At 37.2% G+C, this 19,390-nt stretch overlaps 1 protein-coding gene across 10 annotated transcripts in view; it reads right to left on the bottom strand.

The window, feature by feature from the left end:
- LOC311286572 (NACHT, LRR and PYD domains-containing protein 12-like) overlaps nt 1-19,390 on the bottom strand; it is a 53,552-nt gene that overhangs the window by 7,860 nt on the left and 26,302 nt on the right. For 7 of the 10 annotated variants that reach the window (XM_084402778.1, XM_084402781.1, XM_084402783.1 and 4 more), the window contains 5 exons: nt 15,038-16,834; nt 14,400-14,570; nt 10,898-11,068; nt 7,598-7,768; nt 3,150-3,320 (listed from right to left, as the gene is read on the bottom strand). In XM_084402778.1, the coding sequence (XP_084258904.1) occupies nt 3,150-3,320; nt 7,598-7,768; nt 10,898-11,068; nt 14,400-14,570; nt 15,038-16,834 (2,481 nt within the window). The remainder of the gene's footprint in view (nt 1-3,149; nt 3,321-7,597; nt 7,769-10,897; nt 11,069-14,399; nt 14,571-15,037; nt 16,835-19,390) is intronic. The other 3 variants (XM_084402785.1, XM_084402779.1, XM_084402782.1) reach the window with 2 other exon arrangements.

Raw genomic sequence — 19,390 nt, 5'->3', positions numbered from 1 at the left:
GAATGAGGAGATGTCGTCACGCCACAGCGCCCCCGCCCTCAGAGACCGCGTCATCCTCCCCTTTCCGCCATTTTGGGAGGATACCCGCCAGCACCGTTCATTGTTTGTATTGGTAGTAGAGGAGGTTGTCGCACTATTTTAGAATGCCTGGAAAACACTGCTGTGTAAAAAACTGCTCCAGTGTCTCACACGATCGTCATGGAAAACGTAGGAACCATGTGTTACAGTTTTTTCATATTTTAAAATTTAAAAGTAAAAAAAAAAAAAAAAATTTTGTTTGGCATTGGTAGTTAGTTTCTCCCTGTAAGGACCCTTCTCTTTTGCCGCATTCTTCTCCATTTCTTCTTAATTTTCTCGTAATTTCTATTATAATTCCTCGAGCCGTCTTTCCTGCTCCGTCTCTGTATTGCTCTTGCACTGTTGCCCCTGGCAACCGATAGCGTATCCTCCCAAAATGGTGGACGGGCTCAATTCGTCACGTGACAGCAAGCTACCTATGAGTATGTCCTCATTCTCAATAGCGCTTGCCGCGTGCCCACATTTTAATAAACTTGAGCACGCAAAAAGACGCGGTATGTGAACTGCCTGTTGGCGAGCGACCTCATATCAAGCCCCGGGCTGGTAGCACGCGAGCGAGCTCCGCTTTGTAGGCTAACTTGTGTTGTGTTGAAGGCATCACGTGTGCTGCGTTGCATTCTCAATTATTGGTTCCGCCACTCTTTATATATACTACGTTATTTAATCAAAATAATCGTGGTTGACAAATGAAACTTTTGAGGAAAAATACAATACGGAGAAGTTACATACAGCACAATTTTTAAGACCCAGACATCAAAATTCAAGACTTTTTAAAGACTTTTTAAGGTATTATTTCCACATTAATAAATTCAATGCTTTTAAGGCTTTTTAAGACCCCGCGGGAACCCTGATAATGACAGGCAATGAAGGACCCGCTCTGTGATTGAACGGTCCATTGGCCGGGTTGAATAAGTGCGCTGACTCAGTGCTGTACGATCTGCTGCACGCAGGAGCTGTTGGTGTCGAGCACAGACAGAGAGGAGCCCAATCATCACCACTGTCATGCTCTTCACACTATTATGAAAATACTATTGTGTTTGAAGGACAGAAATGAAAGAAAATGGTAAGATATGCACGTTTTACATTTAAAATGTTTTGTCAGTGACGCTGAGTCAGACAATTATTTACACTGCAAAAAATATATATAATCCCCAGGACCAGAATTGAGAACCACTGACATAAAATGCATATAAATATCAGTCGTCACTCTATATCTGCCAATAACATGTCTTAGTAAGATGATATTTAAATGCTTAGTTTTATTATCAAAGCTCAGTAATTTTAAAACATTTAATGTAATGCAATACAATGATGATTGAGAGATAAACTACTAAACCTTCTTCAAAAGCCTGATGATCATATTTGATACATTTGAACATGATTTTTCACAAAAGATGTATGAATGATCTACAGTGCCGCTGCTAGCCATTTTGGTGCCCTAAGCATAATTCCTTTATGATGCCCCCCACCCCGACCCCGAGAAAAAAAACTTTGTTTTTGCCAGTTTAACTTTGTATTACCAAACATATAACTCAATACCAATAACACAATAGCAGCATCACAGTATAAAACTTAAGAACACTAAAAAGAGAAAGTAAAATCTTCACAGCTTTGCTGACTTTGTAAACATATGTAGAATAGCCAACACACACTACATATTTGAAAGTGCAAACTTTTCTTCAGTAAACAGAATAGCAAAATAAAAAAATTATCAAAATAATCCAGACATGTTTTTCCCAAATTCAATGTCACTTTGAATAAATTACATTTATTAGACAAAATATTCAAACAAAGAATCTCATACCGGAAAAAATTATAAACATTTAAAACTGAAAGCATGGCAGCCAAGGAGTTCCCCCTCTTTATTCCTTATTTATCAACTATTTGATAAATATAATATAATATAAAAGCATAATAAAATGAGGTGCAATAATGCACACAATTAAACAGTATTGTTTGCTTTATATCATTCATAATGACATTTTATATTTTTTATACATTTAACAGGAATTGTTAGCCTACCATGTGCACTGCACTGACTGCTAACGTTAACTGTTACTGAGAAAGTATTAACCACTGTCACGTCAAAATAAACCATAAACTACTGCTCAATATCTAAAGAAAGATAGTAAAGAAAGTAACAGCTAGCTGGCGTCAGTTATTTGTAAAATAGGTAATGTTTAACAGTAAAATCTCAATTTAGCTTGCACCGAAGTTATAAGTTATAATAACATAGTTTGCTAACATTAACGTCAGCAAGTTCGAGGCGCATTACGATTAGCAGCAGCACAATTTAAGAATGATTAAACATGGACTTACCTGCAAGTGATGCACTGGCATCATCTCGCAGTTTCTTGTTATTTCTTTTCTCAGATCCTAACTCCTGCTGTCTTTTAGGGGCCATTTCCAAAAAAGTTGCCTACTGTCTGTCTGTCAGTCAAACTTCGTCCGCGCGAATGCGTCCTTCGCAAAGGCGCCCGCGCGACACAACCGGCACGGACCATCCAACGCGGGGAGGTGGTACTTTCTATACTAGAACAATTAAATTACCCCTTTTCCCCTTTTTTGTTACATATACATGGCTAAAATGTTCCTAATAATATTTCTATAGGCTAATGAAATAATATCGGAATTATAATTTTTTTTTTTCATTAGGCTATTTTTGGTGCCCCCTCAGCACTTGGTGCCCTACGCACAGCGCGTGATGCGCGTGGTGGGAGCGGCGGCGCTGATGATCTAGTACACCTAAGTTGCTTCAGTGCAGAAAATGATCATCTTGAAATATTACTAACATTATAAAGGTTTTCTTATGTTCACTTAAAAATCCGTAAAGATTTCACAGCAAAAAGTCACATGATCCACGAGCTGAATGGACACGTTTTAAAATTATACTTGCCTTTTACTTGCTAAAAAACTATAAACCATCAACCAGACAACAGAAGGCAAGTAGTAGATTGTGTGCAACAGGTTTTTGATCATGTTGATAATTTAGATCAAATATAATACAGTAGGAATTAAAGGGTTAAAATAACATTATTCTAGTCTCAGTTAAGATTAATGTATGATCTTACCTCAGTTTCTCCAGTTTACAGTGAGGATCCTTCAGTCCATCAGAGAGCAGCGTCAGACCTTTATCTCCTATTATATTCACATGCAGATCCAGTTCTCTGAGGTGTGAGTTTGATCTCAGAGCTGAAGCCAGAGCAGCACAACCTTCAGCTGTGATCTTACACTGATACAACCTGTAGAACAACGACACACACTTTAATCTCTCAGTTCAGCAGGAACTACACAACCACAGAGAGACTGAGATATTAAATACTAAGGGCCAGATTTACTAAACAGGGCAAATTATCATGAGAGCGCAATCCCATAAAAGCGCCGATGGGAGTGGAAAGTTCTGAGTTTGATCGACTGACGAAGCGGAAGTTAAAGAACAGAGACTCAGCCGGATCATTTCCATAAAGACCAACACAATCTACCAGTTAGCGTCTGGTTTCAGACCGGCTGTTTTTGGGTGGATTAAACATTGTGAATATTACATGTAATGCTATTTTTGTCTTCATTTATAAATATTTTATATGTATTAATATATAGCCATACATGGTCAATGCATATATTGCAGTTTATTGAAAATATAAGCACTAGTTTGCCATATATGGAAATGTATTATGTAATATATTGCATTATATTTTGCAGTATTTTCCCATTTATTTTTGTTCTGTAAGGGTATTTACACTGCAAAAATATATATAATCCCCAGGACCACAGTTGAGAACCACTGACATAAAATGCATATAAATATCAGTCGTCACTTTATATTACATTATATTAACCTTCCTCAAAAGCCTGATGATCATATTTCAGGGTTTCTGCAGGTTTCAGTAAGTAAAATTTAAGACCTTTTTAAAACATTTTAAGACCATAAAGATTGACATTTAAGACCTACATGACGCATTATCCACGTTAGATAGATAGTTACCTCGGGATCATTAGAGTATCTATCTATCTATCTTTCTATCTATCTAGGATTATCTGATGTGTGTGTGAGAGTGAGAGAGAGAGGTAGATTTTTTTATAGAAAATTGTACTTTTGCATATTATACTGTAAAAACACAATTATTGTTGATTTTAGTTGATCATAGTTGATCATAACTAGAGAGGAAATGATGAGATGATTAAAGTGACCAAAATTATCAAGGTTATCACAGAATCCTGTTCAAAAAGTACTAATACTACAGAATGAAGTCAATTCAACAAGTTTTATGTCGAAAAACAGCAAATAACAAATTGATTAGCATCAATATGCACTTTTTGTTTACGTAAACATTAAAATACCATTAAAAATGATGGCCAGATTTTAAAAGAGTGTCTTGCAACATGTTATCTACTAACACGTACAAGTTCAAATAAAGTTTTGACAAAAAAGGTTTTATACAAAGATAAACCTCATATTTCAGCCTTTAAATAATTTTCTATAAAAAGAATGAGTCAAAAAAGATAAATTACTGACATTTACACATTAGCTTATATTTATTAGTAGTGTTTGGGTGCACCCCCATCCTTCATGTTGACTGAGCTTTTAATGTTGTTATGGAAAGGGGTGATTGGTTGGTTCCTGTCACATGACCTGCAGTGCGTTTGCTGCATTCTGAAAAGTTTAGATTTTTTTCATCTCGTTGCGCCTGGTAAAAAAATGTGCGCGTCGCTTCAATTATGAGCGCCCTTGCCGCGCGCCTACATTTGAACAAACTTGAGCGCGCAAAAGACGTGATATGTGAACGGCCTCTGGCGAGCTAGCTCATATCAAGCCATGAGCTACTGGTAGCACGCGAGCGACGTGTTGGAGACCCCTGCTCTGGGGCTCCGCTTTGTAGGCTACAACTCCATACTTTTTTGCTACTTTGTAATAACTTTCTGTGGCCAGCGTTTCTGGAAATGAACGAGGGTAAACACTTTTTTAGACCTGAGTAAATTAAATTTAAGACCTAGGATGAAAATCTGGCCGTTTTTAAGACTTTTTAAGGCCTTAACCCTCTGGGGTCTGAGCTGTTTTCTGGGCCCTGGAGGTGTTCTGACATGCTCTGACATTTGTGCTTATTTCTGTTACTTGTGACATTTTCATGGCTAAAGTCTAATTACACTGTATTCAGCACAAACTCTGCTACAATAATATATCAGCAGCATGTGTGTAAAAGTTTGTTGTTTTGAGATAATGACATTTATGCGTGGTTTGTGAAAATACAAAAAAAAATTCTCACTGAAATAAGGTCATGAAACCCATACTGATTGATTCTTCACAAGACTTTTGAAAATTGTATGACGTAGCCTAGAATATTTGCTCTAAAACTATGTGAAAATCACCCTGACTGCTCATTCAGATAAGACAATATATTGATTTAAAATTTTTACGATGTGTTTTGTGTGAAAAAGCTTTATGCGTGAGCTCATTAATATGTAAGCTTTTCACACCTGAGAAAGACAAAGACACTCCCTAATGGCCCTATTAGGAGCTATCAGGCCCTATCATTCTGAGCAACCTTACACAAAGAATGAGGAGATTTAAAAAAGAATGGCTTTTAGATTTTTTGGATTTATTTACAACACAACATAATCCAAAGATACACAACAAATGACAAAAAAGCACTCATTGAAAACAATGATCCAAAGACAGAGACCTTTGTGCCATTCCTAAAAACATTGTACATACCTTTCATTTCCAAGGTGTTTGATTTTCACTTTACCATGTTCATGTACAGAGACTCATGTGAATGTTGAAGTCAGCAGGACTCAGTGGCATCTGGGCCCTGAAAGAAAAAAAAAGTGAACATACTGATATCAAGAGAAAGGCCTGCACGATTTTGGGAATAAATTTTAGATTTTTCTGGTTAAAATTGCTTTTTAAAATTCACAGAATACACACACACACACACACACACACACACACATAAATGTTTCCAACAATATATAATATAATGAACACCAGGTTTGTTGTGCCTTGTAGGCATAGGCTATGCGCAGTGCTGCATAAAATAATAATAACAATAACCTATAGCAGCCTATAAATCTTCCAAAATATTTCAGTAACAACTTAACTAGAGAAAAATATATTGATTATCATGTTACTTCAAATGTTTCCATTCGTTATGATGATATGAAATGAGATAATAGTAAAAACATGAAGCCGTTTGGTGCTTTTCAAACGCGATCGCGATCCAAAATATGATACATTCAGACGCGATCACGCTCAAATATAAAACATTATGGTTACCATATACATATCTACATTTGAGCAGATATCCACAAACACAGTAACAGTAAACACGGGTCTAAATATTATAATATTCACCATATATCTAGCAACAGTTCAACTGCAATGTGAAATTTATGCAACAATAACAAACTAATATGTAAGAATTTCTTACCTTACATCTTTCTTGTCTTCAAATCGCGTTCTTCTTCTTCTGAGGTAGCCTAAATCCAATGTAAGCTCATGGCGCGTCTTTCAAACTCGACGAAAAGCAGAGACTTGTGAAGGTTTTTGGTGTTTTGTTTTTGAGGTAATGAGCGCGTTCGCGTTCCATGTGGAGATTTGCATGTGAATATCTTTTGCGCGAGTGGGCGTGGTCAAATTAAAAATAAGTAGGAAGCGTTTGAGAAGTTGGACATCTTGTTGGTTTTATACAAATTACTTAAATAGAGAATATTTGTTTTCAGTTTGAATCCGATCATTTAAAAGTACACACTTAAATGTTTATAAAGGTATATGACTCATAAATGTGTGACAAGTATTCGCTGAGTTTTGTTTCAGTTTATAGACGTGCTCAAGAAAAAAAAGTTCACCGCGACGGAGAGGCAGAACGCACACCCTGTTTATTTTCTTTATTTTACAAAAGCACAATGTTTTGATTTTATTGTAAGTGGACACATACAAAAGTAGAAATATCACAGATTCTTTTTTTATATTTCTTTTTTCTGTATGACCATAAATGACAGAGTAATTTAAGTTTATAGTGCTACAATGTGAAGAAAATCCAGCAAAACGCGCCGGCGCGTTTGCCGACCTCAGAGGGTTAAATTTACAGTTCAGAATTTTAGATTTAAGACTTTTTAAGACCCTGCGGAAACCTTGATATTTGATACATTTGAACATGATTTTTCACAAAAGATGTATGGATAATCAAGTAAACCTAACTTGCTTCAGTGCAGAAAATGGTCATCTTGAAATATTAATAACATTATAAAGGTTATTCTCATGTTTACTTAAAAAATCCATAAAGATTTCACAGCAAAAAGTCACATGACCCACGAGCTGAAGGGACACGTTTTAAAATTATACTTGCCTTTTACTTGCTAAATAAACTATAAACCATCAACCAGACAACAGAAGGCAAGTAGTAGATTGTATGCAACAGGTTTTTGATCATGTTGATAATTTAGATCAAATATGATACAGTAGGAATTAAAGGGTTAAAATAACATTATTCTAGTCTCAGTTAAGATTAATGTATGATCTTACCACAGTTTCTCCAGTTTACAGTGAGGATCCTTCAGTCCATCAGAGAGCAGCGTCAGACCTTTATCTCCTATTATATTCTCAGACAGATCCAGTTCTCTGAGGTGTGAGTTTGATCTCAGAGCTGAAGCCAGAGCAGCACAACCTTCATCTGTGATCTTACACCCAATCAACCTGTAGAAAAACGACACACACTTTAATCTTTAATTATCGTGAGAGCGCAATCCCATAAAAGCGCTGATGGGAGTGGAAAGTTCTGAGTTTGATCGAATGACGAAGCGGAAGTTAAAGAACAGAGACTCAGCCGGATCATTTCCATAAAGACCAACACAATCTACCAGTTAGCGTCTGGTTTCAGACCTGCTGTTTTTGGGCGGTAAATAATGGCTCAAACACCAGCGGCCTGATGCAGAAACGCTGCATACGCACAAAAAAGCATTGAAATGTGTGTACGCAATTTCCCATGCACACATCGGGATTTATAAAAAATAAACTAGTGTAAATATGTGCGCACCGTACGGACACTCTAGGCCGTGCGTACACACTCTTTTACTGGAGTGAGTGAAGTCATGAAGTGAACAGAATGATTGAAACTGTTTTACATCTGATAAACTCATTTAGGCTAAACAGGGTTGCTGCGCACTTTTTAAAGTCAAATTTAAGGCTTTTTAAGACCTCAAGAAATCAAAATTAATACCTTACATTAGGGGTGTGACAAAAATATATCTTGATATTTTCAAAGTTTTGTTGATAATAATTATATGATATTTGACTGATTGTGTTTTTGTACTGGTACCATGGCTGGTTTAGGCCTGTTGTTGACAGCAGATTCACGAAGATATTCATATTATTCATATTCTATGCAGTGGTCAGTTCACAGCAGTGACAGAAATGAACATTTTTATTAAGGGTTAATATTTGCCACCTTAAATTGATTTCCAGGGGCATTTTCACTTATATATGGACATGTTTTCTAAACTTATTTAGAGATATGCATCACCTTTTATGTCAAATTCTAACATTCAAATTCAATTCTATTAGAATAATAACACAGTGCCACTGTTACAGTCAAATCAAATCATTAAATCAAAATCCATCTTTGCAGTGCAGAGGAGACACAGAAGCGGCATTAATATATTTACACTCCATTTACAATTGCATAAATAAAGCTATGAGATTATTTTTTATTCAATATTTAAATATGAAATTATTTCTAATTTTAATGTTGTAATTTAAGGGAAGCTACTTTACATATGAAACTAAAACAGCCAGTAGGTGGCGGCAAGTCACTGTCTTCAGTGAGTTTAGGGAGTAATTCATTCAACCGATCTGTTCAAACGGCTGATTCATTCAGGAAAAGCAAGTGATTGTTCATTGAATCCTTAAAATGATTAGTTGAAAACACGGATTTCATTCAAAAAATCATCACTGTCTTGTTGCATTGAGATTCTGCTACGGTTTCATTTTGAAATTCTCGTCGGCGAAATAAAGGGAAAACAAACAATATTGACAATATTGTGTCTAAAAATGTTAACTTAATTTAACTGTTGTATAAAATAAATATCACATTTGCAATTGTGCACAGGAAAGCAGCACTCTTGCTCATGTGATATTCTAATATATGACATAATATGATATAAATATAAAATAAAAACTCATTTGTGGACATACGCTACTATAACCGCACTGACACATCACGCAGTGAAAGCAAAGCATGAGAGACAAATGTGATGTCAGCTCGCAGTGCCTCATACATAGTTAAAACAACGATTACAATATCATCATAGACGATACATATTGCACACTCCTAAGCACATAAAGAATGAACTTACAATTGAACTGACATTTACTAACTTTCTTCTCCCTCTCTCCTCTCGCGTGCAGGAGACAGACATAATGCTGCCGCGAATGACCCGAATTATCACGTGAACAAGCACATCCACAAAGATAGAATAAAAAATAATACGTGCGCTAATTAGATACGTCTAAGTGTCATCTAAAGTTTAAGACCTTTCATAAGTAAAAAATAAGACTTAAAGATTTTTTATGGCCTTAAATTTTAAAAATCAAATTTAAGACTTTAAGGATCCGCGGGAAACCTGTTAAATATGCCACTCTCATTAATGGAGTTAAGCACTGAAATTTATTGAAACCATTGTCCAGAAGTTACAACATTTTGTATTAATTTAAATAGAAATATTTGTAGTGAATGCGCTGCTTTTGAACACTTCTCCTGTGGCATGCTGTGTTTTAATGTTTTAGCCAGCGAGGATTGCTTGGCACATGATAATTCTGCTTTATATTCTGATCTAAATAGCAGATGTTCTGACAAAATATTTTCACTCAAATAATGATCAATGATGAGCACTTGACTCCGTCTAAGCAGATTAGCAGCGACACAGACGGTATAATGACAGGCAATGAAGGACCCGCTCTGTGATCGAACGGTCCATTGGCCGGGTTGAATAAGTGCGCTGACTCAGTGCTGTACGATCTGCTGCACGCAGGAGCTGTTGGTGTCGAGCACAGACAGAGAGGAGCCCAATCATCACCACTGTCATGCTCTTCACACTATTATCAAAATACTATTGTGTTTGAAGGACAGAATGGGAAGAAAATGGTAAGATATGCACGTTTTACATTTAAAATGTTTTGTCAGTGACTCAGTGAGTCAGACAATTATTTACACTGCAAAAAATATATATAATCCCCAGGACCAGAATTGAGAACCACGGACATAAAATGCATATAAATATCAGTCGTCACTCTATATCTGCCAATAACATGTCTTAGTAAGATGATATCTAAATGCTTAGTTTTATGATCAAAGCTCTGTCATTTTAAAACATAATGTAATGCAATACAATGATGATGATTGAGAGATAAACTAATAAACCTTCCTCAAAAGCCTGATGATCATATTTGATACATTTGAACATGATTTTTCACAAAAGATGTATGGATAATCAAGTAAACCGAAGTTGCTTCAGTGCAGAAAATGATCATCTTGAAATATTACTAACATTATAAAGGTTATTCTTATGTTTACTTAAAAATCCGTAAAGATTTCACAGTAAAAAGTCACATGACCCACGAGCTGAAGGGACACGTTTTAAAATGATACTTGCCTTTTACTTGCTAAAAAACTATAAACCATCAACCAGACAACAGAAGGCAAGTAGTAGATTGTGTGCAACAGGTTTTTGATCATGTTGATAATTTAGATCAAATATAATACAGTAGGAATTAAAGGGTTAAAATAACATTATTCTAGTCTCAGTTAAGATTAATGTATGATCTTACCTCAGTTTCTCCAGTTTACAGTGAGGATCCTTCAGTCCATCAGAGAGCAGCGTCAGACCTTTATCTCCTATTATATTCTCAGTCAGATCCAGTTCTCTGAGGTGTGAGTTTGATCTCAGAGCTGAAGCCAGAGCAGCACAACCTTCATCTGTGATCTCACACCTCCACAACCTGTAGAACAACGACACACACTTTAATCTCTCAGTTCAGCAGGAACTACACAACCACAGAGAGACTGAGATATTAAATACTAAGGGCCAGATTTACTAAACAGGGCAAATTATCGTGAGAGCGCAATCCCATAAAAGCGCCGATGGGAGTGGAAAGTTCTGAGTTTGATCGACTGACGAAGCGGAAGTTAAAGAACAGAGACTCAGCCGGATCATTTCCATAAAGACCAACACAATCTACCAGTTAGCGTCTGGTTTCAGACCGGCTTTTTTTGGGTGGATTAAACATTGTGAATATTACATGTAATGCTATTTTTGTCTTCATTTATAAATATTTTATATGTATTAATATATAGCCATACATGGTCAGTGCATATATTGCAGTTTATTAAAATATAAGCACTAGTTTGCCATATATGGAAATGTATTATGTAATATATTGCATTATATTTTGCAGTATTTTCCCATTTATTTTTGTTCTGTAAGGGTATTTACACTGCAAAAATATATATAATCCCCAGGACCACAGTTGAGAACCACTGACATAAAATGCATATAAATATCAGTCGTCACTTTATATTACATTATATTAACCTTCCTCAAAAGCCTGATGATCATATTTCAGGGTTTCTGCAGGTTTCAGTAAGTAAAATTTAAGACCTTTTTAAAACATTTTAAGACCATAAAGATTGACATTTAAGACCTACATGACGCATTATCCAAGTTAGATAGATAGTTACCTCGGGATCATTAGAGTATCTATCTATCTATCTTTCTATCTATCTAGGATTATCTGATGTGTGTGTGAGAGTGAGAGAGAGAGGTAGATTTTTTTATAGAAAATTGTACTTTTGCATATTATACTGTAAAAACACAATTATTGTTGATTTTAGTTGATCATAGTTGATCATAACTAGAGAGGAAATGATGAGATGATTAAAGTGACCAAAATTATCAAGGTTATCACAGAATCCTGTTCAAAAAGTACTAATACTACAGAATGAAGTCAATTCAACAGGTTTTATGTCGAAAAACAGCAAATAACAAATTGATTAGCATCAATATGCACTTTTTGTTTCCGTAAACATTAAAATACCATTAAAAATGATGGCCAGATTTTAAAAGAGTGTCTTGCAACATGTTATCTACTAACACGTACAAGTTCAAATAAAGTTTTGACAAAAAAGGTTTTATACAAAGATAAACCTCATATTTCAGCCTTTAAATAATTTTCTATAAAAAGAATGAGTCAAAAAAGATAAATTACTGACATTTACACATTAGCTTATATTTATTAGTAGTGTTTGGGTGCACCCCCATCCTTCATGTTGACTGAGCTTTTAATGTTGTTATGGAAAGGGGTGATTGGTTGGTTCCTGTCACATGACCTGCAGTGCGTTTGCTGCATTCTGAAAAGTTTAGATTTTTTTCATCTCGTTGCGCCTGGTAAAAAAATGTGCGCGTCGCTTCAATTATGAGCGCCCTTGCCGCGCGCCTACATTTGAACAAACTTGAGGGCGCAAAAGACGCGATATGTGAACGGCCTCTGGCGAGCTAGCTCATATCAAGCCATGAGCTACTGGTAGCACGCGAGCGACGTGTTGGAGACCCCTGCTCTGGGGCTCCGCTTTGTAGGCTACAACTTCATACTTTTTTGCTACTTTGTAATAACTTTCTGTGGCCAGCGTTTCTGGAAATGAACGAGGGTAAACACTTTTTTAGACCTGACTAAATTAAATTTAAGACCTAGGATAAAAAACTGGCCGTTTTTAAGACTTTTTAAGGCCTTAAATTTACAGGTCCGAATTTTAGATTTAAGACTTTTTAAGACCCTGTGGAAACCTAGCCTGACTTCGTCATACTCATATTCTAGTCAGAATGTGAGTCTGATACTGCTCCATAGGACTTTAATTATGGGGCGTGTCTCAACCGAACCAGAAAAAAAAAAAAACTGCACTCAATTGGATAGACCTACAACCAATCAGAGCAACGGAGTAAATGACGCATGTTCTTCATTCATATTTTCAACCAACAAAATGTCGCGTCTCTCTGTTCCTCTTTTAAAATGAATGCGCTGTGGATATCTTCTATAACAGACGCGATGGCGGAATCTACACATGATGTTTCATAAACAAAGTTCGGGAGGAACACGTACAAATAACCAATCCAATATCAACTTGTCATCAAACAATACCATGTCTAACGTTACCCTATATCAGCATGAGGAAGCATATTCACTCTGTCACCAACAAAATGTCGCGTCTCTCTGTTCCTCTTTTAAAATGAATGCGCTGTGGATATCTTCTATAACAGACGCGATGGCGGAATCTACACATGATGTTTCATAAACAAAGTTCGGGAGGAACACGTACAAATAATCAATCCAATATCAACTTGTCATCAAACAATACCATGTCTAACGTTACCCTATATCAGCATGAGGAAGCATATTCACTCTGTCAACTTACCTAACACTCCTTGACAGTTTTTCAGCATCCCTCCACCACCCCGAATCCTCACTCTTGTCTTGGCTTGTTCTCTCACAACCAGGAATACCGGGGGGAGTATGGCTACCGAGCCCACAGCCCTCTCCTCGGACAGCACGTCATATACGCATCTGACTTATTTGTGTGAACTCGTCTAATATACGCATTTATTCTATCTGACTTATTTGCAAGTGTGAACTCGTGAAATCTCAATTCTCCAGCGGCAGTCTTCTTTGTTGAAAACTAATTCAAATCAAGTGCTCTTTGGTGACGTGGGTGATTACGTAACCGCAGATCATCTGTCCATCATCGATTAAAGCCCGCCCTGGCAATTTGATTGGCCCGGCCTTCTGGGAGCCGAGCATAATTACTCCTCAACGGATCGAGTCCAGACCGAACTTCCCGACCAAAAAATGTTGTGGGCGGGGTTCGGGCTGGCACCCAGGCTAGTGGAAACCCTGATATTTGATACATTTGAACATGATTTTTCACAAAAGATGTATGGATAATCTAGTAAACCGAAGTTGCTTCAGTGCAGAAAATGGTCATCTTGAAATATTACTAACATTATAAAGGTTATTCTTATGTTTACTTAAAAATCCATAAAGATTTCACAGTAAAAAGTCACATGACCCACGAGCTGAAGGGACACGTTTTAAAATGATACTTGCCTTCTACTTGCTAAAAAACTATAAACCATCAACCAGACAACAGAAGGCAAGTAGTAGATTGTGCGCAACAGGTTTTTGATCATGTTGATAATTTAGATCAAATATGATACAGTAGGAATTAAAGGGTTAAAATAACATTATTCTAGTCTCAGTTAAGATTAATGTATGATCTTACTCCAGTTTCTCCAGTTTACAGTGAGGATCCTTCAGTCCATCAGAGAGCAGCGTCAGACCTTTACCTCCTATTATATTCTCAGACAGATCCAGTTCTCTGAGGTGTGAGTTTGATCTCAGAGCTGAAGTCAGAGCAGCACAACCTTCATCTGTGATCTTACACCTCGACAACCTGTAGAACAATGACACACACTTTAATCTCTCAGTTCAGCAGGAACTACACAACCACAGAGAGACTGAGATATTAAATACTAAATCTGTGTGGGTATAATGTTTTTATTACTTTTTGTTGACTTTTGCTGTATTGTGTGTAAATTACGATTTGAAAAAATATAAGGAGAATAATCCCTTTTGTAGATTTTTTTGTATAGTGATCCAAGTGTGACTTTTGTTTAAAATAATCAGGCCAAATTAATACTACAATTGACAACAAAGAACAGAGAAACACACACAAACACACTCACACACACACACAAACAAACACACACACAAACAAACACACACACAAACAAACAAACAAACACACACACACACACACACACACACACACACACACACACACACACACACACACACACACACACACACACACACACACACACACACACACACACCCCTAGTGATTGTCCTCAGACTTACTGAGCTGATCTGGAGGCTTCAACTACAGGCAAGAGCTTCTGAAGTAATTCATCCGGTGACGTGTGGTTTTGGCCTAGATTGATGCTTATGTAGTTCTCTAACTTAAACTCATCCAAACACTCTGAGGTTAATAGAGAAAAGACAACAGCTGACCACTGTGACGAGGACAATCTGGTGCTTGAAAGACCTCCAGATCTGAGACACTCCTGGATTTCATTTACGAGAGAATGATCACCCAGTTCATTTAAAGAGTGGAACAGATTGATGGATTTCTCTGGTGAGGGATTCATTCTTATTCTCGTTTTAATGTATTCAATCGTTTTCTCTTCACTGTACGAGATGTTTCTAACATGCGTCACAAGGCCTTTCAGAAGCTTCTGATTGGACTCCAGCGAGAGACCCAGAAGAAACCGCAGGAAAAGGTCCAGATGTCCATTTCTACTCTGCAGAGCCTTGTCCACGGCTCTCTGATGCAGGTCAGATATCGTGTGACACGTGAACTCGTGTGCATGTTTTGAGCTGAGGGTTTCATTGAGCACATCCCTCTTGTACAGCAGGAATGAAAGCAGAGCATAAAGAGCTGCTAGATGCTCCTGAATGCTCAGATGAACAAAGCAGAAGACTTTCCCCTGATACAAGCCCAACTCTTCTCTGAAGATCTGAGTGCACAATCCTGAGTAAACTGATGCTTCTGTCTCATCAATGCCACACTCTCTCAGGTCTTCCTCATAGAAGATCAGGTTGCCTTTCACAAGCTGCTGGAAGGCCAGTTTCCCCAGTTTGAGGATCATGTCTTCATCCTTCACTTTCTTCTTATAGTCCTTCTCATGTTTGATGTTGGTCTGAATGATCAGGAAGTGTGTGTACATTTGAGTGAGAGTCTTGGGAATTGATCCACTCTCTGCTTCGCTCAACATCTTCTCTAAAACAGTGGCTGAGATCCAGCAAAACACTGGGATGTGGCACATGATGAAGAGGCTCCTTGATGACTGCAGGTGTGTGATGATTTTATCGGCCAGACTCTGATTGCTGATTCTCTTCCTGAAGTATTCCTCCTTCTGTGGATCATTGAATCCTCGTACCTCAGTCACTCGATGGACACACTCAGAGGGAACGAGATCGGCTGCTGCTGGTCTGGAGGTGATCCAGATGAGAGCAGAGGGAAGCAGATTCCCCACAATGAGGTTCGTCAGCAACACGTCCACTGAGGCTGATTCAGATATATTACACAGTTTCACATTAAAATCCAGAGACAGACGACACTCGTCCAGACCATCAAAAACAAAGACCACTTTATATTCACCATTAAATGGTTTCATTTCTTTGGTTTCAATGAAAAAAACCTGCAGAAGCTCTGAAAGTCTGAGTGTTTTGTCTTTCATTAGGTTGAGCTCTCTGAAAGCAAGTGGAAACATGAGCTGGATCTCCTGATTCTCTGTCCCTTCAGCCCAGTCCAGGATGAACTTCTGCACAGCAACGGTTTTTCCAATGCCAGCAACTCCTTTTGTCAGCACAGTTCTGATGGGTTTGTCTTGTCCAGGTAAAGGTCTAAAGATGTCAGTGCATTTGATTGGTGTGTCCTCTGTTGTTGCTCTCATGGATTGAGTCTCAATCTGTCTCACCTCATGCTCATTATTGATCTCTCCACAATCACTCTCTGTGATGTAGAGATCAGTGTAGATCTCATTCAGCAGTGTTGGGTTTCCCTGCTTTGCTGTTCCTTCATAAAGACACTGAAACTTCTTCCTCAAATTTGATCTAAAGGTCTTGAGGGCTTCAGCATGTTGATGGTCACTGCTGTAAAATTAAAATAAAAAATTGTTAGATAACTTATATGCATATGCAATATAGTTGTTAGATAACCAATATGTATGCAGTATAATAGGCATGATTTATATTGCGATATTGTCATAATATCAGTATATGTCTTTATCATTTACATTTAAGGTTTAACACAATATTAGAGAGAGAGAGAGAAAAAAACCTTCCCTGAAGCAGCCACAAAGGTCTCCTCCACCCACCCTTTCTTTTTATGAAGCTGCCTGAAATTACTGGCATAGGCGAGGGCTTGACATTAACACCCACCAATGGAAGAAATAAAGGAGTCAGGGACCAAAGATGGTCAACTCCCCAAAAAAACTCCATGAAAACAGGAACCTGCACAAAACGTAGGGTTCAAAACAAACGGGCTGTAACCATAAAGGTTGGGAGGCAGGATTAATAGAGAAAGCGGGCCATTCACCCCCCCAAGAGCTCCATCTCCTTTAGGTGGCAAACATGAATTCAAGTGACCCAACTGTTCCTCAAGTCCAACAAGAAAAAAAGATAATTAATTGGAACTCACCAAAACCTATAGCCCCTGGAATGCTTCAAGGAGGGGTTGCGCATTTTCATTGATAGCAAACTGCTCTGAAACGTCGAGCCTGTAGAATGCGCAACAGTGGTGTGTTTTCATTGTACAATCTGTAGTGCTGATATTTATGTAATTAGCTAAATCACAGCTTTTTTAAGTTTAATAATCACATTACGCCGTATAGCGATTTCTGGTTTTCCATCCCCTGAATTAAGATTCAGATAATTACATTTTTTTATGATCTTTTTATTTGCACGTGCTCCCAAAAACATTTTACAGTTCGCACACATTTTTTATAGTATACTTCGCGTTTTATGCATTTAGAGATTTTTCATACTTTTGAGTATGAATGTATTTTTAGCGTTAAGAATATAGTAAGACAAACTATTAATCTTAACTATTAATTATTTTCATGTTAAGTGACACTTTAAATAGGACACTCATTAAGGACTAGCAAGCTAAATAATAAACTGAATTTGTAAATACTTAGTACTTAAGATGCAAGTTGTAATTTGTGGCCCTCCACATTTTATATGGTTTAAACGTGGCCCTCTCTGAACTGAAGGACCCCTGGTCTAGTATCTTGACCCCTCCCCCTACTTCCCCCTGTTACTGATTCATTTTTATCTAGTTCTTTTCCTTTACCGGAGTAAGTCTGTTTTGGTGAGTTCTCTTGTTTAGTTGTTTAATTGTTATTTCCAGTTCGTTCTTTCTTTTTGGGTCCTCTCATGGGCCTTTTGTTTTTCATCACAGTTTGGCTGTAGCCTAGGCTCAAAGTTAAATCCCTGGTGTTAAATTAACAGTCTGTGTTTATATGGGAACCACCAGCAGAGTGTTAAAAGTAACACTGTAGCAGTGTTAATTAGATAATTAAAGTGATTAATTGAGTGATGATTGAGTATTATTTAAGACACCTGATGTTAACGAGCAGAATCACTGAAGAAAAGAGAAACAAGAACTTCAACTAACTTGCCGCCCACAGCCTTAGATGAAATCAACTGAAGATAAAAGACAAAAGACATTAAGAGGCTGTTTACACTAAATCATTTTCAACTAAAAACAGAAAAAAAAATTTACGCATTTTGGCCATAAATTTACACTACGACAGCGTTTTTGGGAACTGAAAACGCAAACTTTTGAAAATTGTTCTAAGTGAAAGTGCCGTTATTGTGTAGACGTGTACATGCGTTGTGTAGACATCATACATGTTGACTAAAAAAAAACATTTGTGAAAACAGTGAAGTCATGTGCATACATATTAAATGTTCAGTCTATAGATGCGTAGTTTTTCTTAACATAATAAAAAAAATTCTTGCCATGCATATTACAGCGTTTCTGACATGCTTCCTGCTGCAATGCATGCTGGGAGTCATGAGATTTAAAATATGGTGGCTCGCAGCATAGATTGCGGCTTCCCATATAGGCAAGGCAAGGCAAGTTTATTTATATAGCACATTTCATTCACAATGGTAATTCAAAGTGCTTTACATAGAATAAATTAAATTAATCAAAAGAAATAAGAATAATTAAAACAGTTTAGAATAAAAAAGAAAATACAGTACAATCAGTCGAACAAACAGTGGCACGCACAGTGCTCATTCAGTAAAAGCACAGCTAAACAGATGTGTTTTGAGTCTGGATTTGAATGTGACTACTGTAGGAGCACATCTGATCTCTTCTGGTCAGAGAAGGTAAAAGCAGACTTGCCATGCTTTGAGTGAACCCTTGGTATTTCTAGCTGAGTGATCTGTTGGTTTATATTCAGTGAGCATATCTGCAATATATTGAGGTCCTAGGCCACTGAATGATTTATATACCAGTAATAATACTTTAAAATCAATCCTAAATCTAACTGGGAGCCAGTGTAAAGACCTGAGGACTGGTGTGATATGTTCATATTTTCTGGTTCTGCTCTGCGTTCTGTATGAGCTGCAACTGTCTTATTGACTTTTTGGGAAGGCCAGTGAGGAGTCCATTACAATAATCCATCCTGCTGGTGA

This window comes from Rutilus rutilus, assembly GCF_951802725.1.
Source record: "Rutilus rutilus genome assembly, chromosome: 2".
Taxonomy (NCBI): Eukaryota; Metazoa; Chordata; class Actinopteri; order Cypriniformes; family Leuciscidae; genus Rutilus; species Rutilus rutilus.
Note: the sequence above shows the minus strand (reverse complement) of the source record. Positions and strands in the feature narration are given on the sequence as shown.